At 33.9% G+C, this 24228-nt stretch overlaps 1 protein-coding gene across 1 annotated transcript in view; it reads left to right on the forward strand.

The window, feature by feature from the left end:
- SLCO1B3 (solute carrier organic anion transporter family member 1B3) overlaps positions 1–24228 on the forward strand; it is a 104992-nt gene that overhangs the window by 35713 nt on the left and 45051 nt on the right. Inside the window, exons 4-8 of the mRNA XM_023226173.1 lie at positions 12219–12360; positions 15577–15709; positions 17815–17936; positions 19516–19662; positions 19859–19957. Coding sequence (XP_023081941.1) covers positions 12219–12360; positions 15577–15709; positions 17815–17936; positions 19516–19662; positions 19859–19957 — 643 coding nt within the window. The remainder of the gene's footprint in view (positions 1–12218; positions 12361–15576; positions 15710–17814; positions 17937–19515; positions 19663–19858; positions 19958–24228) is intronic.

Here is a 24228-nt window from a genome sequence, read left to right on the forward strand (position 1 = left end):
GTCTGTGTGCTTGCACTTCTCAGAGGCTATTCATATGCTTATTTTGTTTTTAAAAATTTAATTTCTTCTTCAGCATTGAAGCTTCTACTATCCCCTAAAAACTTAGCTCAAATGTCACCACATTTGTAAAAACTTTAACCTATAAAGGTAGAATGTGCCACTTTTCCCTGTCAACTCATAACATTATAAACTATGGCAATTCCATTACTCAGAACGTTTTATATTGTCATTATTGGGTTGTTGCTCCTGAGAGATTATTAGTTCATTTAGGGTATTTGTTATGCATTATTTATTTTTGGCTTTATTCCTCTATAGTTGTCTCAGTTCTGAGTTTAGAAGAGTAACTGTCATATTGAAGTTGCTCAATAAATGTTTGTTGAGTAAATCAATTGAGGTTCAGATGGGTTAACTGAGTTAATTAAATCTGTACATGTGACAAAGTAGAAGCTTGGAACTGTCTTCTGACTGTAAGCCCAGAAATTTTACCATGTTACATTAATGATCAGCTTGCTGTGACTGCAGGTGAACAGAGACTTTACCTCCTATCTCGATGCCAGTGTCTCTTCCTGCCAGTGACACATTAAAATCTATCTGATAATTGTGAACGTTTGTATCGCTGTTTTGTTTTTATTTGAATAAACTTAAAGCAGAGAGCTGGAAGTTGGAAGCTCACAATTTTAATAAAAATAGAAATTTATCAAGCTTACTGTGAAGCTAGCACTTCATGTTCCTGGAGGTATTTAGAAAGCCTCACATATGCAAAGGTTAGTACATTCACTTATAAAACGCCTGAGAAGACCATAAGCTTTTACCTAAGGCTGATCCTCAGGCTCAGCACAAGGGTAACCAAAGGTAGAAGAATAAAAAAAAAAAAAAAAAGCTAAAATAAAAATTTATAAGAAAGGTGTTATGAACTGAATATTTGTGCCCTCCTTGCCAATTACATATTTAAACCCTGATCCCAAGGTGTTGGTATTTGAGGCCTTTGGTAGGTAAATAGATCATGAGAGAGGAATCCTTCATGATGGGATTTGTGCCCTTAGAAAATGTCAGACAGCTAACTAAATTTTTCCCTCCCTGTGAGGGTACAAGTAGAAGTTAGAAGTTAGCTGTCTTCAACCTAAAAGAGGGCCTTCACCAGAATTCAACTATGTTGGCCTCTTGATCTCAGACAACCCAGCTCTCAGAATTATGAAATATACATGTTTATTTTTCAACCCATTTAGTCTATAGTAATTTGTTATAGCAGCCTGAACTTACTAAAACTAAAGTTCAGTGGAAAATTTAAGCTGGCAGAATACAGAATCATCAAATTTTAAGTTAGGTCAACTAAAAATTTCAGTCTGAGAAGCAGAAAAAATATATATATGAAAAAAAGTGAACAAAACCTAAGGACTTGTCATATACCATCAGATGAACCAGTGTACAAATTACAGGGATTTCAGAAGGAGAATAGAGAGAGAAAAGGGAAAAAATAATATTTGAAAAATGAGATGGCTGAGAACACCACAAAGTTGATGAAAGACATAAATCTCAACAGCCTTAGAAGCTTAAGGAACTCCAAGTAAAAAAACTGAAAGAAATTCACTTTGAGATATGTTATAATCAAACCACTAAAAGTCAAAATACTAATAATAATACAGAATATTGGGAGCAGCTAGAATGGGAATCATCATGTACAAGTGCTCTCCCATAAGATTAATAACTGATTTCTCATCAGAAACTATGGAGACCATTGGATGATACATCTAATAAGGGGCTGATATTAAAAATCTACAAAGAACACTTAAGACTCAATTGGCCGGGCGCGGTGGCTCAAGCCTGTAATCCCAGCACTTTGGGAGGCCGAGACGGGTGGATCACGAGGTCAGGAGATCGAGACCATCCTGGCTAACACAGTGAAACCCCGTCTCTACTAAAAATACAAAAACTAGCCGGGCGAGGTGGCGGGCGCCTGTAGTCCCAGCTACTCGGGAGGCTGAAGCAGGAGAATGGCGGAAACCCGGGAGGCGGAGCTTGCAGTGAGCCGAGATCCGGCCACTGCACTCCAGTCCGGGCGACAGAGCCAGACTCCGCCTCAAAAAAAAAAAAAAAAAAGACTCAATCATAAGAAAACAGCCAATTATAAAATGGGAAAAAGATCTGAACAGTTACACCTTACGGATGGGCATATACAGATGGTAAACAACTATATGAAAATATGCTCAACATAATATGTCAATAGTGAATTGCCAATTAAAACAATGAGCTTTCATTTCATACTTATTAAAGTGAGTAACATTCCAAACACAAAAAATGACAAATGCTGGCAAATATGAGGAGTAACCAGAACTCTCATTTATTGCTGGTGGCAATGCAAAATGGAAGAGCCACTTTGTGAAACAATCTGATGGTTTCTTATGAATCTAAAGACAGGCTTACTATACAGTCCTGCAGTCATAGACCTCAGTATTTACCCAAATGACTTGAAAATTTATACCCACATCAAAGCCTGCACACAAGCGTTATAGCAGCTTTTTCCATGATTGTCATGACTTAAAAGCAACCAAGAGATCTTTCAATAGGTGAATAGGTAAACAAGCTGTGGTACAGTCATACAATAGAATATTTTTTTAGTGTTTAAAAAGAAATGGGACATCAAGCCATAAAAATACATGGAAAGACATCCAAAATGTAATTGTAAGCAACAGAAGCAAATCTTAAAATGTTATACATTGCCAGATTTCAAATATATGAGATTCTGGAAAAGAAAAATCTATAGAGAGGAATGTGCTCAGTAGTTGCCAAGTGTTTGAGGGAGAGAGGAAGAAAAAAGAAACACAGTGCAGAGGATTTTTAGGTAAGGGAGACTATTCTTTATGATACAGTAATGAAGAAGACCTATCAATATACATTTATCAAAATCGATAGACTGTACAACACACCAAATGAACCCTAATGTAAAATATGCTCTTCAATTAATAATAATGCATCAAAATTGGTTCATCAGTAAAAACAAAAGTACCACACCAATAGAAAGTAAACATAATAGGGAAAACTACGTGTGGAAAGAGGGAATATGTGGAAGCTCTCTGTAATTTACAGTCTTTTTTATTGCTCTAAAAAATATAGTCTATTAAGTATATTAAAAATCTTCAAGAAAATACTAGCCAATTAATTGTAACAGCACATTTAAAAGATTGTACACGATAACAAAGATGGATTCATCCTGGAAATTTAAGCGTGATTAAATATATGAAACTCAAAGTAATGCAATACATTAAGCAAAGAAAAAAGCCACATGACCATTTTACTAGATACATTTGACAAAAATCCAACACCCTTTCTCAATACAAACACCCAGAAAACTAGTAATATGAGGGACCTCTCTCAACATGATAAGGGTATTTATGAAAAATCTTCAGCTGGCATCATATTCGATATTGAAAGACTGAAAGTGTTCTCCCTGTAATTAAAAACAAGACAAGAATACTCATTTTTACTAACGCTATTCAAGATTGTTCTAGAAGTTCTAGCCAGAGCCTTTAGACAAGAAAAATAAACAAAAGGCCTTCAAATTAGAAAGAAGGAAAACTATCTATATTTACAGATAACATAATTATACATAAAGAAAAGCTCAAAGAATCCACAAGAAATCTATTGGAGCTAATAAATAATTAAAGCAAAATTACATAGTAGAAAATCACACACACACACATATTACTTGTGTTTCCGTACACCAGGAATGAGCATTGAAAAATAATTAAAGGAGTAAATCTAACATCCAGTGTTTATAGATTATAAAGTTTAGTATTGGTGAAATGACAATACTACCCAGATTTCTCTACAGATTCACCACAAATTCTATCTTAATCCCAACAGCCATTTTTTTTCTTACAAACATGGAAAAATCAATACTAAAATTCATATGAAATGGCAAGGGTCCCCAAATAACCAAAATAATATTGAAAAAAGAACAAAGTTGAAAAAAACATTTTCAAAATTTTATTTTAACTTCAGGGGTACATGTACAAGTTAGTTATGTAAGTAAATTGTGTGTTGCCGATGTTTGATGTACAGATTATTTTATTAGCCAAGTAATAAGCATAGTACTTGATAGGTAGTTTTTCTATTCTCTGTATTCTCCTAACCTCCACCCTCAGGTCGGTACAGTGTCTATTGTTCCCTTCTTTGTATCCAAATATACTTAATTTTTTGTTCACACTTACAAGTGAGAACGTGCAATATTTGATTTTCTGTTCCTGTGTTAGTTTGCTCAGGATAATGGACACCAGCATCATCCATGTTGCTGGAATACAATTGCTGGGTCAAATGATAATTCATTTTAAGTTCTTTGAGAAATTGCCAAAGTGCGTTTCACAATGGTTGAGCTGATTTACATTTCCACCATCAAGGTATAAGTGTTCCCTTTTCTTCACAACCTCACCAGCAACTGTTATTTTTTGACTTGTTAATAATAGCCATTCTGACTAGCGTGAGATGGTATCTCATTGTGGTTTTGATTTGCATTATCATATTTTATTTATCTGTTCATTTGTCAATGAACATTTGAGTCGCTTCTACCTCTTGGCTATTGTAAGTAATGCTGTGATGAACATGGGTGTGCGAAAATCTCTTAAAGATCCCAGTTTGAATGTCTTTGAATATATACACAGAAGAAGGATGGGTTTCTTCCATGGTGATTCTACTTGTGACTTTTTTGTGGAAACTACAAAGTAGTTTTCATGACGGTAGCACTATTTTACATTTCAAACAACAAACACAGTGGATCCAACTTTTTCACCTACTTACTAACATTGGTTATTTTTCTTTGAATAGTGAGTGTTCTGATGAGTGTGGAGTGATAGCTCATGGTGGTTTTGATTTACATTTCCCTTATGATTAGTGATGTTGAGCATCTTTTCATATGTTTATTGGCCATTTATACACCTTGTTTGGAGAAATGCTTATTCAAATCCTTTGTCCATTTTTTAATTGCATTATTTATTTTTTGTTGTTGTTAAGTTGCAGAAGTTCCTTATATATTCTGGGTATTAACTCCCTATTAAATATAGGATTTGCCATTATTTTCTGCCATTCTATAGGTTAAATTTTCATCTTGTTGTTTCTTTTTATGTGCAGAGGTCTTTAAGTTTGATGTAGTCACATTTGTCTGTTTTTTATTTTGTTGCCTGTGCTTTTTGGGTGTCATGCTCGAGAAATGATTGTCAAATCGAATGCTCCGAAGCATTTTCTCCGTATTTTCTTCTAAGAGTGTAAGGTCTTACATTTAGGCATTTAATCCATTTTGAGTTAGTTTTCACATATGGTGTAAGACAATAGGTCAACTTCATTCCTTTGTATGTGGATATCCAGTTTTCTCAACACCGATTGTTGAAAAGACTGTTCTCTCCCTGTCATGTAGTGTTGGCACCCTTGTTGAAAATCACTTGTCCATATAGGCAAGAGTTTATTTCTGAACTCTATTCTATTCCATTGTTTTTATATGACTGTCTTTATTTTAGTGCACACCATCCTAATTACAGTTGCTCTGCAGTGTATTTTGAAAACAGGAAATATGAAGCATCCAACTGTGTTATTCTTCAAGATTATTTTTGCTACACAGGTTGCCTTTGAATTCCCTGTAAATTTTATATTTGTTGTTTCTATTTCTATACAAATGCTAGCTAGGTATGGTGGTTCACACCTATATCCCCAGGGATTTGGAAGTCTGAGGCTGGAGGATCACTTGAGGCCAGAAGTTTGAGACTAGCTCTAGCACAAGCAACCTGGAAAGATGCCACCTCTTAAAAAAAAAAAAAAAAAATTAGTTAGGCATAGTGGTGCACAGCTGTAGTACCAGCTCTTCAGGAGGCTGAGGTGGGAGGATTGATAGAGCCCAGGAGGTTGGAACTGCAGTGAGCCATGATCTCCATTGGAACTCCATTGTACTCCAGACTGGGCAACACAGCAAGACTCTGTAGAAAAAACTAAAATTAAAAATTAAAAAAATTAAATGGCATTGAAATTAAAGTCTATAGATGAGTTTGAATAGTATGGATGTTTTAACAATACTAAATCTTCCAATCTATAAGAATTGAATGTTTCGCATTTATTTGCATTTTATTAATTTGGTAATATTTATTTTTTTATTTTATTTTATTTTTTTTAAGAAGATGGAACTATGATAAATTAAAATTCTAAATAGTTCACTGTTTTTAGTGGAATTCAGCCTTTTTTATTTTAAAAAAACTACTTCTTTTTTTTCTAATAACCTTTGGTTAATTTTAAAATTGGAAAAAAATTTAATGCTAAATTTTCCCATGTTTTTATTGATTTTATAGAGAGGCAGAACCTCAGGTCTTTTTATTTATTTATTTATTTATTATACTTTAAGTTCTAGGGTACATGTGCATAACGTGAAAGTTTGTTACATATGTATACTTGTGCCATGTTGGTGTGCTGCACCCATCAACTCGTCATTTACATCAGGTATAACTCCCAATGCAATCCCTTCCCCCTTCCCCCTCCCCCCTCCCCATGATAGGCCCCAGTGTGTGATGTTCCCCTTCCTGAGTCCAAGTGATCTCATTGTTCAGTTCCCACCTATGAGTGAGAACATGCAGTGTTTGGTTTATGAACAGACATTTCTCAAAAGAAGACATTCATACAGCCAACAGACACATGAAAAAATGCTCATCATCACTGGCCATCAGAGAAATGCAAATCAAAACCACAATGAGATACCATCTCACACCAGTTAGAATGGCAATCATTAAAAAGTCAGGAAACAACAGGTGCTGGAGAGGAAGTGGAGAAATAGGGACACTTTTACACGTTGGTGGGATTGTAAACTAGTTCAACCATTAAGGAAAACAGTATGGTGATTCCTCAAGGATCTAGAACTAGAAGTACCACATAACCCAGCCATCTCATTACTGGATATATACCCAAGGATTATAAATTACGCTGCTATAAAGACACATGCACACGTATGTTTATTGTGGCACTATTCACAACAGCAAAGACTTGGAATCAACCCAAATGTCCCATCAGTGACAGACTGGATTAAGAAAATGTGGCACATATACACCATGGAATACTATGCAGCCATAAAAAAGGATGAGTTTCTGTGCTTTGTAGGGACATGGATGCAGCTGGAAACCATCATTCTCAGCAAACTATCGCAAGAATTTGGTAATATTTAATAGGTTTCAGTGTAAAAATCTTCGCTTTGTCATTTAAGTTTATTCCTAAATGTTTTATCTTTTTGTGAGATTTTCTTAATTTCCTTTTGAAATGTTCATTGGTAGTGTATAGAAACACTTCTTAATTTTGAATATTGCTTTGTGTCCTGCAACTTTGCTAAATATGTTTATTTTTTTCTAAATTTTTTGGTAGAATCTTTACATATAAGATGATGTCATCTGTGAACAGAGATAATTTTATTTCTTTTCCAATTTGAATGCATTTTATTTCTTTTTCTTGTTTAATTTATCTTCCTAGAACTTCCAGCACTAGATTGAATGAATATTAATGTTAGGAGTAGGCATCTTGTCAAATGTTATTTTCTGCATTAATTGAGATGACCATGTGGTATTGTCCTTCATTATGCGAACGTGATATATTATGCTGATATAATTTTGTATATTAAACCATCCTTGTATTTCAGGTATGTATTTTGCTGGATCGTGATGTGATTTTTTTTAATATGCTGTTGAATTCAGCCTACTAGTATTACATTTAGGATTTTTGTATCAATATTCATCAGGAATATTTGTCTGTAGTTTTCTTTTTTTCTGTCTTTATGTTATTTCGGTATTAGAGTATTTCTGGCCACATTAAACAAATTTGGGAGTTACTTTCACATGTATTGGTGTTACTTATTCTTTAGGAGTTTGGTAAAATTCTCTAGTGAAGACATTGGCTACTGGTTTTATCTTTTTTGGAAGTATTTGATAGTGCTTCAATGTCCGAACTAATTATAGTTCTGTTCAGATTTTTAAAATTGAATCATAATTCAATTTCAGTAAGTTGTGTGTTTCTAGGAATTTATTCATTATTCTATGGTTTCCAATTTGTTGGCTTATAATTGTTCATAGTCATCTCTTATAATTCTTTTTAATTGCTGAGACAGCCATTGTAATGCCTCCTCTTTCAGTTCTAATTTTAGCTATTTAAGTCTCTCTCTCTGTCTCTCTCTTTTTATTTTAGCTAAAGGTCTCTCAATTTTGTTGATACATTCAAAAGACCAACTTGGATTCATTAATTTTTTTCTGTTGTTTTTGTTTATTTTCTATTTTATTTTGTTCTACTCTAATGTTGAATATTTTCTTCCTCTCTTAATTTTGGATTTGTTTTTCTTTTCCTGGTTCCTTGATGGATACAGTTATGCTATTTATTTGAGATTTTTCTTTTCTTAATATCAATTTATAAACTTTCCTGTTAGTGCTGCTTCTGCTGCATCACATAAGTTTTGGTTTCTTGTGTTTTCATTTTCTTTTTTTCTGTGATATTTTATTAATTCTTGTTATTCCTCCTTTGACCCATTGGTTGTTTAAGAATGAATTTTTAAATTTCATTTATCTGTGGATTTTCTTGTTTTATTTCTGCTTTTAAGTACTAGTTTCATTGGACGGTAGCAGAGAAGATACTTAATATAATTTCAACATTTTTAATTTGTTAAGATTTGTTGTGTGGGCCAAGGTGGTCTGTCTTGGAGAATGTTCCATTTCTGCTGGAGAAAATATTTATTCTGTTGCTATTTGATAGAGAGTGCTCTATTTGTCTGTTAGGTTAATTGGCCTATCATGTTCAAGTCATTTGATTCCTATGATAGTCTCCCTGGTTGTTCTGTATATAAATTAATGCAGGATATTGAAGTATCACTATTATTATTGTCATATTATTATGTTACTGTCCATTTTTCCCTCAGTTGTATCTATGTTTGTTTCATATACTTCATTGCTTTAGTTTTAGGTGCAGATCTATTTATAATTGTTGACTCTTCCTGGTGAATTGATAATTTCATGCTAGTATAATGTCCTTTGTCTCCTGAGACAGATTTTGTCATAAAATCTAATTTTTCTGATATAATTATGGACATACCTGCTCTCTTTAGGTTCCTGTTTGCATCGGATACTTTTGTCTGTCTTGTCGTTGCGTCTTTTAAAAAAAATCATTCTTCAAATGGAGTGTGAAATCCATTTAATCTTAAAATAATTATTGATAAGGAAGGACTTACTATTGCCATTTTATTTATTACTTTCTGTCTTATAACTTCTTTTCTCTCTCTTTTTCTCTCTTGGTGACTTCCTTTGGGTTATATTATTATTATTTTTTTGCTGTGACATGTTTTTGTTTACTTCTCATTTTCCTGTATAGTCACTTTTCTTTGTGGTTACCATTTTAATTACATAAAATTTTAAAATTGTAATAATTTCAAATTGATAATTTTAGTTGTATTTAAAACCTTGACTCATTCAAATTTCTATCCCCTCTCACTTTATGTTGTTAATGACGAGTATTACCATTTTGTGTACTTACTTACGGAGATTTACAATTACTTTTATGCTATTTAAAAAATTCTATATCAGATTTGTGTTATTTACCCACTTACATTACAATATGGCCAGATTCTATATTTGTGTACATATTTACCCTTATCAGAGAATTTCACTTTTTTGTGTGATTCTCTTTTGCTGTTTATCATTCTTTTCCTTCAACTTGTAGTACTCCCTTCAGCATTTATAAGTCTAGTTGTGATTATCTCTCACACTTTTAGCTAATCTAAGAAAATGTTGATTTCTCCTTCTTTTTTTTTTTAAAGGTCAGTTTTCTTGAATATTGTACTCTTGGCAGGGCATGACGGCTCAGACTTGTAATCCAGCACTTTGGGAGGCCAAGGTGGGGGTGGATCACCTGAAGTCAGGAGTTCAAGACCAGCCTGGCCAACATAGTGAAACCCCATTTCTACTAGAAGAAAAAAAACAAAAATTAGTCGGGTATGGTGGCAGGCACCTATAATCCCAGCTACTCGGGAGGCTGAGGCAGAAGAATCACTTGAACCTGGGAGGCAGAGGTTGCAGTGAGCTGAGATTGTGCCATTGTACTCCAGTCTGGGAGACAAGAGTGAAACTCCATATCAATCAATCAATAAATAAATAATAAACACATACATACTTATATATGTGTATGTGTAGATAGATAGATAGATAGATAGATAGATAGATAGATAGATAGATAGATAGAACTCTTGGCTTGCAGGTTCACTGCCCTCCACAGTTCATTAAATATGTTGTCTCACTCCCTCCTATCTTGAAAGATTTCTTTTAAGAAATATGCTGGTACTCTGTGAGATGCTTCTTGTACTTTTGGTAGCTTTTCTGTTGCTGCTTTTAAGATTCTGTTTGTCTGTGACTTTTGACAGTTTGACTACAATATATCTTGGTGGGGATCTCATTAGATTGATCCTATTTTGAGTTTTTTTGAGATTCTTAAATTTTTAGGTTTATTTCTTTCCTCAGGTTGGAAAAATCTTGGGCCCTAATTTATTCAAATAGTTCTCTGCACCTTTCATTTTTTCTTCTCCTCTGGTACTCTCATAATGCATACATGGTTCTAGTCAATGGTGTTCCATAATTACTCTAGTCCTTATATTGTTTTTTCTTTTTCTTCTCTGCTACAGTAATTTTCAAAGTTTTGTCTTTGCTTTCACCAATTCTTCCTTTTCATCAAGTCTTCTGTTGAGTCTCTAGTCAATTTTTAAATTAAGTTATTTTATTATTTGATTCCAGGGTTTCTGTTGGGTTCTCAATAGTTACTACATCTTTATTGATATTCTCATTTTGTTCATTGGTTATGTTTCCAATTTCATTTAGTTGTTTATCTGTGCTCTCTTTCAATTTATTGAGCATACTTGATAGTAATTTTGAGGTTGTCATCTGGCAAGATCTGTATCTTCATTTCTTTCAGGTCACTTTCTGGAGATTTAATTTGCTCCTTTGAATTTGTAGGCGTCTGTCTTTCTTTACAGGCCTTGTTATTTTTTTCTTGAGGCCTTGTTATTTTTTTCTTGACAAAATACCTGCATACGGAGAATCCACCAACATTCACAGACTTTGCACTCCAGCTTTCTATAGGGAGAACTTTTCCCACTCTACCTGCCTACCCTCTCAGGCTTTTCTGGGTAGGCATTCCTCTTTGTGTGTTTTGGGCTTGTGTGTGTAATATTTTATTTGAAAAGGTTTGCTGGTTTCTACTTAAGATCCTCTCTCATGTCTATGATACTGTGACCTCTCTAGCACCACAGTAAATTATGGCAGTGGAGCTGCACTTAATCTTTCTGTGGTAGTGCAGATTCTGATGTACATTTAATTGTCTTTGTTCTGAGAGATAAGCCCAACCTGCTTCTCCATTCCTATGGCTACTTGGATATGGGAAGACAGATACCAGTTCTTGGGCAGGGTGAGAAAGCGAGAATCTCTCATTTCTCTAATTAAGGTATGAATCCATCATGAGAGCTCTACTCTCATACCACGTACCCCTAAAAGGTTCCATCTCCAATTATCATCACACTGGAAATTTGGGCTTTAACATATGAATTTGGGGGGAACACAAACATGCGGTTCAAAAGTGGGTAATATTTTAATAGTAGAGCCAAAGGAATTCTTATGGATGTAGATATGAGCTGTAAGAGAAAGGATGAATCAATACATTTTGTTAAAATGATATTAGAAATTAAAACATCTACAATCATTACATCTCACACTGATACAGTCACTTGTGTTGGTCATAAAATTCCTCTTTGCCTCCACAAAGTTCTATTTTTCAGCTGGCTTCTGGAAGTGCTACCTTTGTGAATGTACTGCCATTCCCCTCCCAGTTGGCCAATGCTATTCACATGGAAATAAAGAATAGCTCACCATCATGGCCATCTGAGAACAGTGTCTAGTTTCCAATAAATCAGTTAATGAAATTAGTTTAAAAATAGCAACCTTAACTACACACCTCTAACAATCAAATGCTGTAACCAAGTTAGAAAATCATGCTTTAGTAGTGTACTGATAATATTATAAGGCTGAGAAGTTTCAACTTGTATAGGGAAAAATGGGTATGCTTTTTATGACAAAAATAATGTTTTCAAGTAAAGAAGAAAAACTGTTTTAATTCCATGTACCTATAAACATTATATAGTTCTTTGATTAACCAATTTTCCTTTTTTCTTCTACTGTTTTTAGATGTTCTTGGCAGCCCTGTCATTCAGCTATATTGCTAGAGCACTAGGTGGAATCATTATGAAAATGTCCATCACTCAAATAGAAAGGAGATTTGACATATCCTCTTCTCTTGCTGGTTTAATTGATGGAAGCTTTGAAATTGGTAACTTTTTTTGGTATTTTGATAACCATACTTGCATAAGTTAAAAAACAAACTGTTTATGCATGCTTTATACCACTGGGTCTGAACTAGGTGTAAATTTGTCTCTCATGGGCAGTTTGGCAATATGTTAGGACATTTTTGTTGCCATAAATGGGCTGTGGCAGGAAGGATGCTACTGGTACCCAGGGGTAGAGGTCAGGGATGCTGCTAAACACTATGCAATGCGTAAGACAGACTTACCAACAAATAACTATCCTTCTCAAAATGTCTATAGTGAGGATGTTGAAAAACTCTGATCCTACACAAACTCATGGCTTGCAAATTAACTTTTTCGGAAGCTTTATCTCCCTTGTCTCAAGGTGCCCCAGTGTGAAGAAGGGTTGAGGGAGGACTATAATTCTTCTGGTTTTAAGTGTAGGGACTGCGTAGGAGCAACCTACACTAGGTTCTAGTGTTTAACTGTGTACAACATTGGGGGTTTAAAGTCTTTTTTTTTTTTTTTTTTTTTTTTGAATGTTGAAGATATTGCTTTGATGTCATCATTTTAATTTGGATTTCTCCAACAATAGTGAGGTTTTATATAATTATTGAAAATAGGTTTTTTTCTTATTTTACCCACTGCTAGCTCATAGCCTCTGCTGATTTTCTCTTTTTCTTTTCACTTTCTAATTATTTGGAGGGACCACCAAATTGTCTATTATATAGACTGCAAATATTTCCTGCAATTTCTGTTTCTATTTTAACTGTATTTACACAATGCTTAACTAATGACTAAAATGTAATTGTCAAAGGAAGATTTATCTCTTTATATGAATCCAGAATGTTTGTCATTCAAAGATATGACACTCTACATGTCTTTTACTTTTTCACCTCCCAAACTCAATGAAATCATCTAGAATTTTAGAATTGGAATGTTATTAGTTTTAAAGTTTAGTTCACTGTATGTCTATTTTTATCACGAAATTAATCCTTAACATTTTTGTTAAACTTTGCAGCTATTTAACAGCAATTATTCGAACGTCATTATCAGTTTAGTTTATTTGCTTACCTCTGTTTTTTGAATCCTGTGACTTCAAATCTCAGCTTTACTCTTTCTGGAGTATACCTCCATGTATAAATGACCCTCTGTATCCACAGGTTCCACACCTGTGGATGCAAGTCATATTCAAAAAATATAAAACTAAAAATCGGCCACGTATTAATAAAAATGATACAAATAAAACCAACATAGAACAGCAACTATTTACATAGTATTTACATTGTATTAGAAATATTGGAAGTTATCTAGAGATGATATAAAGCATACAGGAGGATGTTGATAGGTTATATGCAATAGTACATCTTTTGTTTGTTTTTGTTTTTTGAGGCAGAGTCTCCCTCTGTCATCCAGGCTGGAGTGCAGTGCCCTGATGTCAGCTCACAACAACCTCCATCTCCTGGGTTGAAGCGATTCTCCTGCCTCAGCCTCCCAAGTAGCTGGGATTAGAGGCGTGTGCCACCACACCCGGCTAATTTTCCTGTTTTTAAGTGGAGATGGGTTTTCACCATTTGGCCAGGCTGATCTCGAGCTCCTAGCCTCAAGTGTTTTGCCAGCCTCAGCCTTTCAGAGTGCTGGGATTACAGACGTGAGCCTCCATGTCCAGGCAATACTACAGCTTTTTACTTAAAGGACTTGAGCATCCACAAATCTTGGTGTCTACAGAGCATCCTGGAACGAATAACCCATTGACACTGAGGGATGACTGTAGTTATTGTTTTTTAGGAAGAATTGAAAGCATGGCATATATTCTAAGCCCTTGCTTGTTGGAATATGCTTTTATTTTAGTATCATATTTAATTGATAATTTGCGTATGTAATTAAAATTTCCAAATGATTTTTTCTCAAAACATTAAAAATATTCATCTACTGTTTTATAACATTCAATGTGGTATATAAGAAATTATTACTACTGTAATTTTCATGCACTGATATGCATCTCCTTTTTATCTTTAAATATCCAAAAATTTACCAGCATGTATCTGAGACTCTCTCTTTCTACATTACTTCTGCTGTACAAATGTAAGAACTTTCATCTGAAAGCTTATGTTTTCCTCTAACACAAAAACTTTATTTTCTGTTTCCTATTTGTTTCTTTCTGTTTTTATTCTTTCTTTTCTTCTGAAACATATATGAGATAAATAATATATTTTCTGGGTATTTTTCCTTTAAAATTTTTTTCCTTTAAATTTCTACCTCTTTTCTTTATGTTTCATCAATCTTCTCTGAAGTGTGATGTCATCTTATTATATCAAGTTCTAATTTGTAAATTTTAAATTATATTTTAAATTTATAACAACACTTTATTGTGCTTACTATTTTTAGTCTGCCAGTTCTGATTCTGTGGCTGCAAGATGCCATTGTACCTCTAAATATACTAACTGGATTTTTTTTAAAAAAATGTTTCTATTCTTTTCAGTTTAATCTTGTTTAAGTATTTATTCTTGTGTTGCTTTATCTGCTGGTCCATTCTGGTGCTTTCTTTCATGAAACTATTTTCCATCAATGTTCAATAATTCTTGATTATTGTCTGTTCACTGTTATGTATAAGGCTATAGATAAATCTGAATTGGTCTGCCCTGATGGCTCTTCCATGTTTTAATCTAAATAATTTATACTCGACATTAAATCTCAAATAATGTCTCCTCCAGGAAACTTTCACAAAGCCCCTAATTAATTTAAGCTCTCTATTTCCGTAATCTAACAGCACATCTATCTGTCTGTTTTGTTTTATTACTGGTGTGTTTCTAGAGAATAAGTACCATGATTTATTCTATTTCTGACTCTGAGCACTGTGGTAGGTACATAGTATAAATTTAAAGAATGCCTGGAATAAGTTTAAAATATGCGTGAATGATGATCTTTCCCTCAGATTAGGAAGACAGTTTGCCATTCCAATGCAATCCAGTAAACTCCACATTTTCAAAAAACTTTGCTTCTCACATATAGCCAAATTACCTGAGTGCTTTCTTTGCATATAAAACCTATTCTACTTATTAATCCTATACAACTTTTCAATGAGTGGTTTAATGTAGGAGAGTTCACCTCACAATTAAATTTCATGGTCTTTGAGGGAAGGTATGATGTCTTGGGCATATTTGCATTCCTTTGGGGCTTTCGGTTCTACTAGATACAAAATTACACTAAGTCATATCAACTTAATTTTGTTCTTTTTCTAGGAAATTTGCTTGTGATTGTATTTGTAAGTTACTTTGGATCTAAACTACACAGACCAAAGTTAATTGGAATTGGTTGTCTCCTTATGGGAACTGGAGGTATTTTGACAGCTTTGCCACATTTCTTCATGGGATAGTAAGTACTAAACAGCTCTGAGCCATTTATTATCAGCTACTTGTAACTTAGCAGTAGAATTTTATTTTTATACTTTTAAGTAGGCAGTTACCTTTTGAGAGGATTACCCGCATATATGCATAGAGAAATGGAGTATATTTCCTATGTAATAGTTCATGTATTGCTTTATTCATCATGGCTTTTATAAACTTTTAAATAAGAATAATCTTGTATAAGATATACAGTTTTATATGAAATAAGTTATTTACCAATTTTAGTATAATGTATGTATTTTATGTTTTTGCCTGTAAGATTTTGATTATACTCACTAAGACTTCACAACTTCACCCGCTGCTGTATATGTTTTCCCACCAGCATTTCACTGAAGCTGCTCTTTCTAAGGTAACTGTGTAGTTATGATTAGAGTAAGAAGCTCATATGAGAAAACTGAAAATAGCAATAACTTAAATAAGATAGAAGCTTATTTTTTACATTTTGTAATGTAGCTAGTCCAAGGATGATGCGATTCTATTTTTCATCATAGTGCTATGCCTTGCATGGCCCTGTCCTCATGTTACAAAATGTGGCAATGTATTTCCAGGCAACAGGATAGAAGAAGAGAAGAACAAGAACCAAGAGTGCACATGGGCTGAAGCCCAGGAGCATTTTCAGAAGCAAAACACTCACTGATTTCACGTTTACCAGAAGTCAGTTACATTTTACACATAGATCTAATATATAGATATTGGAAAAAATATACTTTATTCCAGGCTTCCCTATTTCCAGCTAAAAAATCCCAACTTCTCTTACTGTGGAAGGAGAGAAGAAAGGATACTGAGAGACAATGAACGGTTTGTTAGAGACATCAATTACTTAATGCCAAATCCAGCAATCGTGCCTTTTGGTCACCATATTAATTCTGTTTTTCCCCCCTATATTTGGCCTTTATAAGAACTTTTTTCTTAGTGATACTGCTCTAATACACATCATATTCCACAATCTTGATTCATTTTCCTATTTTTGTGGCTTCTTCATTATGCCCATCTTTCTCCTTTGCTTCTGACACCATAATTTCAGTGTCCCATAATTCCCTCTAATCTTCTTAATATCTTGTTCTTCATGATTTTTATGGAGAATATGCCTGAAATGCAGCTACCTCAGCTTCATCTTCCATTGCTCCCCACATTTGAGGATCACATTTTAGGCTTAAAGTTCTTAGTGTGCCATAATATGTCATATCTTTGCATCTGTTATTTCTACAGACTTGAATACTTTTCTTCCTTTGCCTACCAATTAGAATTCTATCCATCTTCAATATTCATTTAATCTATCCTTCACATTGTAAAGTTTTCTTTGACCTACACTCCACCTCCAAGAAAAGCTGATTATTTCTTTTTTGTGGGTGTGTGATAACTCAGGACTTTGTATATTAAACTTACTATATCTTTGATCATATACATTTATCTTAGAGAGTGTGACATTTCCAAAGTACAAACACTGTGTGTTTTATTTCTTGTTCTTTGAAGTTGAGCAAAATGCCCGGCACACTATACGGTGCCCTTAGAGCTCACAGAGCACTTAGTATTTTTGAGCATCAGCATCCGTCCCTAATCCAGCTTCATCTCTGTTTTTCTTACTAAGCTTTTTCTCATAAAGTTGAAATGAATTAGAAATTTGTTTTTATTGAGTTTTGAAAAGTCAAGCACTAGTGTGTGCATGTGTGTGTGTGTGTGTGTACATGAAAGAAAATCTGACAGATTGACCATCTTTGATGATAACTCGAAGAGATAAATAGACAGAGTTAACAGATTTAAAAAAAAAAAAACCTACAGGTGAAACCAGGATATTTCATATCTTGACCAGAATATAAGCACTCTTAGGATAATAGCAAGGTGATAACCCACTTTGTTCACAGTGTATTGAAGTATCTTTCTCAGTGGACACTCCCATTTCACCCCCTTCTCATCACCTGTTCTGAAATACATGTTGAGAAGTTGACAAACAAGATTCTGGTAATTTGGAGAAGACAGTGGTTCAAATAAAGGGGAAAATTTCTCTGTATTTCTGGGAAAACTGAAAATATTCAGTAGACAAGCAAAATGTTCAATCTAATGTTGCTCTTATAGTTACAGGTATTCTAAAGAAACCCATATTAATCCATCAGAAAATTCAACATCAAGTTTATCAACCTGTTTGATTAATCAAACCTTATCATTCAATAGAACATCACCTGAGATACTAGAAAAAGGTAAGAATTAATAGTGACAGTAAAACAAATTATAGATTGATAGATTTAATCACATCTATAAAGTTTGTGATATTCTTTAGCAGAATTGATTTAAGAACAAATAGGAAGAACATTTATCCCCCACATACAGGCAAAATAATACTGTTAATATATGCAGTCGATTCTTGAACAACACAGGTTTGAACTGCACCTGTTCACTTATATGCAGCTTTTGTCCAACCAAACAGAAGGAGAAACCCACCCATGTGGAGGTCTGACTTAAATAGGCCATTTCCACAGGGCCAATGAGAGGACTTACGTCTGCATAAATTTCTGTACATATGAGTTGTCCTGGAACAACTCTCCTAGTGTCCAAATGGATTATTATATATCAAGGGCATTTAGAAGTAGATAAGAATAAAGAACAAATTTAGTAGGAAATTTGCAAAGAACATACACATTTAAAATAAAAAAGCAGACAGTGGCAGAAATATGTGAATAATATAACTTCTCTTTATAGAAATGCAAAATGTTATAGAGTTTGAAGACTTTGTAACTATTATAACACAATAATATCATTATAATGACAACCCCAAAATTTAATAAAAATAAATGAAGTGGAGGAAAAAAATGATTTCAAGTTTTATGTATTGCTGAAAGAGTATAAATTTGAAAGTCTTTCTGGAGATTAATTTTCAATATATATTAAAGAACAAAAATATACTTGCCTACTTCCTTGATTAATTTTTTTTTTTTTTTTTTTTTTGAGACAGAGTCTTGCTCTGTTGCCCAGGCTGGAGTGCAGTGGCACAATCTCAGCTCACTGCAAGCTCCACTTCCCGGGTTCAAGCCATTCTGCTGCCTCAACCTCCCGAGTAGCTGGGACTACAGGTGCCTGCCACCATGCCCGGCTAATTTTTTGTATCTTTTAGTAGAGACAGGTTTTCACCGTGTTAGCCAGGATGGTCTCGATCTTCTGACCTTGTAATCTGCCTGCCTCGGCCTCCCAAAGTGCTGGGATTATAGGAGTGAGCCACTGCGCCCAGATCTTTCTTGATTAATCTTAAGGAAATAATCAGAAATGTTCACAGGGACATTTCATAATCACAGCCATGACGTCCGTGTTTAAGAGAATAAAAATAAAAATATTTTGTAACAACAAGAGATTGTTTAAACAAATTAGCAAACTATTATTAAACACACTATTATGCAGTAATTAAAATTTTAGTATAGAAGAACTCTTAACATGGGGAAATTGTGACAATATAGTGATAACTGTGTATGCACCTTAAAAATAACCTGGATTTTTAGGTACGTAATGTACATAATGAATATTATGCGTATTTTGTGCACTAAAATTGTAGAAGATCTAGAATAACATTTGCAATGATCTTCTGTGTGTCGTGTAATTATAGAAATTTTTACTTCTTTTCTTTGTGCCCTTCCTTATTTTCAAACTTTGTAAAGTAAATATGAATCATTTGTAATTAGGAAAGAAACAAACCAAAAAAATGGAAAAATGAAGGGTTTAAAGTGGTTAAGTTCCTAATAGGAATGTTAAAATTAATTTTTAAAGTAAAACACTTTCTTATCTCTATAGGTTGTGTGAAGGAATCTGGGTCACACATGTGGATGTATGTCTTCATGGGTAATATGCTTCGTGGTATAGGGGAATCCCCCATAGTACCATTAGGGATTTCATACATTGATGATTTTGCAAAAGAAGGACGTTCTTCCTTGTATGTAGGTAATGTGCAGAAAATATTAAATTTCATGATTATATTCCCTAGATCTACCCTTGAAATAATAATGTCATTAGTTTTTTCTTTTACCTATTAGAAAAATATTTGCAGAGTGCATTGTGTAATATTACTTTTAAAAATATGTTAAATCAAAACCAAGTATTTGTGGCATCTGATTAAGTTGTTTTGTAACACTTACAGGTAGTTTGAATGCAATAGGAATGATTGGTCCAGTCACTGGCTTTATCCTGGGATCTCTGTTTGCTAAAATGTATGTGGATATTGGATATGTAGATCTGAGTAAGTACTATCAAAGCAAGGTACCATGATAGTGTCTTTTAAGTGCAGGACTCCATTCTTCCAAAGAATTAAATTCAGTCTTTCAATAGTTCTTTGTTTACTGTTTTTCAAAAGTTACAAGTAGGAAATAAATGTATTAACAATCAGAATAAAAAAGAAATTTAGCTCCTATTTATACTTTGCTTTTACAACTAAGTGTAAAAAGAGATTTTTAACAAATTTATTTTAGATTACTTGATCCAAAATAACCAAACCTAAAATGTCCCTTTCCCAAAACTGGCCCAGTCAAGTAAATTTTATTTTTCAGTTGATGGTGACTTGGATGTTGATGTGTAGAACTCAGATATTGATGTTTGCTTTACCAACGCCTCCTTGTGGCTGCTGCATTGACTTACGGTGGGGGTGTTATAAGAGAGGCCACAGTGCATTTTGGTTGTGATCATTTTTCCTGGTTCTCACTGACGGCTTGGCCTATGGCAGTATTTAATGAGTGCTTATAGAACAAATGAATGAAGGAGTGGACACATAAATAAAATTTATGAATTTTGTCTTCACTCTAAGAGCATGCTTTATTTCTCTTCTCATAGAAGAATGAGAGTCAATATTGTAAAATCTGCCTCGACTTCAGGCCCTCCTTCCTGCAAATATACCTTCACCATATCCATATTTATCTTTTTTTACCCATACTTATGAAAAAACATTTATCTTTAGCTAATATTAGTAGATCCAACTGGGGTTTAGATTTCCTCTTTCTGCCTCTACTACATCTGCACCCTCTCTTTTCCTCAGCAAACACACTCAAAAGTCTATCCCATCTATGTACACATATACATTTTTATATCCCCAAAAAACTTTCCAATTGATTAACTGTTTCTCAATTTATCTTCAAAGCGAAGTACCTAGAAAAAGTAATCTAACATAAGTGTCCCACCTTCTCACCTCCCATATACTTCTCATCCACTATAATCTGCTTTACCGCTAATAAAACAATCAATTTCTATGTAATTTACTAATTGTAATGGATATTTTTCTATAATTTGTCTTAATGGATATTTCTACTACTTATTCAATTTTTTTCTTCTTAGATTTTTTTAAAATCAGTGCCTAAAACTCAACCTGTCAAAAACTGGTCTCATCGTCTTATTTCCAAACCCACTTTGTTTCCTATATTCCCTCTTGATGAATATCTGTACCTTAATTCAATGATGGACTGAATTCCTATGTCCTGTAATCTCACACTTCCCTTTATTTAAAATTGGAATTTTTTTTTTTTTTTTTTTTTTTTTTTTTTTTTTTTTTTTTTTTTTTTGAGACGGAGTCTCGCTCTGTCGCCCAGGCTGGAGTGCAGTGGCCAGATCTCAGCTCTGTTTTTTATTTTCATAGTTCTCAAAGTCTCTTTCAACATGTGACTTTTCTCATATAACCCTTACTTCATCGTTTCCATTGGTCTCAAATTCGGTGCTCCTATTAATCATCAAGAGCATGGCTTTATTGTAGTCCTTCTCACAACAATCTATAAATATTTGCATACTTACCCACTGTCTCTTTGAGAACATCACAGAATTGTGTCTGTGTTAGCATATAATAACTCACCAGGGTTTGTGAATAAACAAATATGATTTTCTTGAGGACTTAAATAGATCACTCCAAAGAGACCAAAGGATTCATTCCAAGATGAAATAGCCATTATTGTAGGCCAACGAATCATAAAGTGTTTTCTATTATAAAACAAAAGCAAGTACCTGATGATATGTTTTATATCTTCCATGTTAAACATGTGGCTTACTGTAGCTATACATTATGTACATTATTTTTACTCATTTGCTCTAGTTTAATCATTGCTTTTTAACACTGAGTACAAAATAAGTGTTGAAGGTCTTTAGGATAGTAGTTTTGTAGCCTCTCTATCCAAAAACAATCACACCATTTTAGAATTCATGGTGATTCAACTTCTACCCCTGACCGTTCAGACCTTATCACATCTTCTCTTGTTCCATGAGAAGCATGAAGTGAACTTATGCTAAAGTATACTTTGGTAAACTTTAATTCCTACAGGAGCCAAAGACATAACATAAATGAGTAAAGAGTATCAAGGACAGGAAATTAGGGTGTGATGGTTAGAGTAGGGAGAGTTGTTGTTGGTGCGCTACTCTCCCCATACACCCCAAAACTCATGTACTCCCCAGCTCTGGTCTATATTTTTCATACAGAATTTTGGGACCAGCATTAATAAGGCTTTCTGATTGGTTTTCCAGAGAATCCAGGAACCAACATTTTTACGCAGAATTTTCCAATTTTTAAGATTGTGTGTGAGCCACGGGAAACACTGGCAGAACATATCTAGCTCAGTTATGACCTTTAGTTTTTATATATAGACCAGTGAAAGAACCAAAAAAAGTCATCAAAATTACATTTCTGACAGGTGATGAATAAACACTTAGCATGTATAATGGAGTTACTGATTTAACTAGTCATTTCCTGAAGTCTGCCTGAATTGTTGATTATGAAACAATATGATCACATAAATCAATTTTAAAACCAGATCAGTCCATACTAGAAAGTAATATATTTCTAAATAGTTTTAAACCAAGTCAATATTTTTTCATGTCAATGATTTTTCCTATAGATCAGAGTAACAGCATCAGTTAAGTGTGCTACAAACTTCCACGGTGTGTGTGTTTTCGTGTGTGTATGCTTTCTTAATTTTTATTATTTTTATTTTATTGAGATAAGAACAATTAAAATGAACCCTACCTCCTAAAAGTACAGTGGAACCTTGAACAGTGCAGGTTTGAACTATGCATGTCACTTATACATAGTTTTTTTGATAAATGTGTTGGAAACATTTTTTGAGATTTGTGACGACATGAAAAACCTTGCAGATAAACTACGCAGCTTAGAAATATAGAAAAAGTTAAGAGAAAGTTAGTTATAGTGTGAATACATAAAATATATGTAAATATAATTTTATAATTTACTATAATAAAATATACACAGATCTATTATTAAAATTTAAAATTTGTTAAACTTTCCACAGAGAAACTCTTATAGACCTTAGATGATGCCATTCCCAGTCGCAGTATTAAATCATAACTGCATAAAATTAACTGTAGTGCTTACTTCACTGCTGTAAAAATTCTCTAACCATCTCCTATTGCTATTGCAGTAAGCTAGTGTTGATAGTATTTATTTAAAATGCCACATGTCATTCATCATCTCCATGTGAGTAGTTTTCATCACTCTCCAGTAAGTGATGAATCACGGTAAAAAGTGAACCCTTGGGTTTTCTGTGTGTTTTTCATCCTGTTTAATGCTGTAACATCAACCTTAAGTAACACTGTGTGAGCCATATGAAGTGTCACTAGTGATGCTGGAAGTGCTCTCAGAGCAAAGAAAAGTCATGACATTATAAGAAAAAGTTGAATTGCTTAATATGTACTGTAGAATGAGTTCTGCAGCTGGCCACTGTTTCAATATAAATGTATCCAGTACAAGGACCATTGTAAAAGAAAAACTAAAACCCACACTCACAGAAAAATGGAATGACATGAAGCCTCACTGCAGCTACAGCATTGGGCACAAAAACCCGTCCTTTTAGTGAAATAGCTTTTTATATCATATTGAAAATTCAACTTTTATGTAGATGCAAGATTGCTATCAGAAAGGCATACCTGTAGGCTCGAAACATGGTTCAAGAAAAAGTGAAGTCATTATATGACAACTTAAAGCAAAAGGAAAGTGAATGATTTAAAGCTGGAGAATTTCATGCCACTAATGGATAATTTGAAAATTTTCGAAAGAGGTTTGCCTCAAAAAAGTGTCAATATAACAGGAGAAGCAGCTTCTACCACTTAGGAGGTAACGGAAAAGTTCTGAATGGCATAAAGAAAGTCATTGAGGAGAAAGGACATCTACCTGGGCAGGTTTTTAATCAGACGAAAGTGCCCTATTCTGGAAAAAAACATGCCACGGAGTACACTTATTAATAAGGAAGATAAGTGAGCACCAGGATTTAAGGCAGGAAGGGATAGGCTAACTCTGCTGTTCTGTGCAAATGCAGTGGGGTTTATGATCAGTACTGTTCTTACCTATACAACTGCTAATCCCTAAGCCTTGAAGGGGAAAGATGAAAAACAGTTGTTAGTCTTTTGGTTGTATGACAAGAAGTCCTGAACAATAGTAACTTTGTTTTTCTGAAAAGTTATGACAGTTTCCTTCCATGCTTTGTTCCTGAAGACAGGAAGTACCTTGGCAGGAAGGGTTTACCTTTT

Source organism: Piliocolobus tephrosceles, chromosome 10 (genome assembly GCF_002776525.5).
Source record: "Piliocolobus tephrosceles isolate RC106 chromosome 10, ASM277652v3, whole genome shotgun sequence".
NCBI classification, from domain to species: Eukaryota; Metazoa; Chordata; class Mammalia; order Primates; family Cercopithecidae; genus Piliocolobus; species Piliocolobus tephrosceles.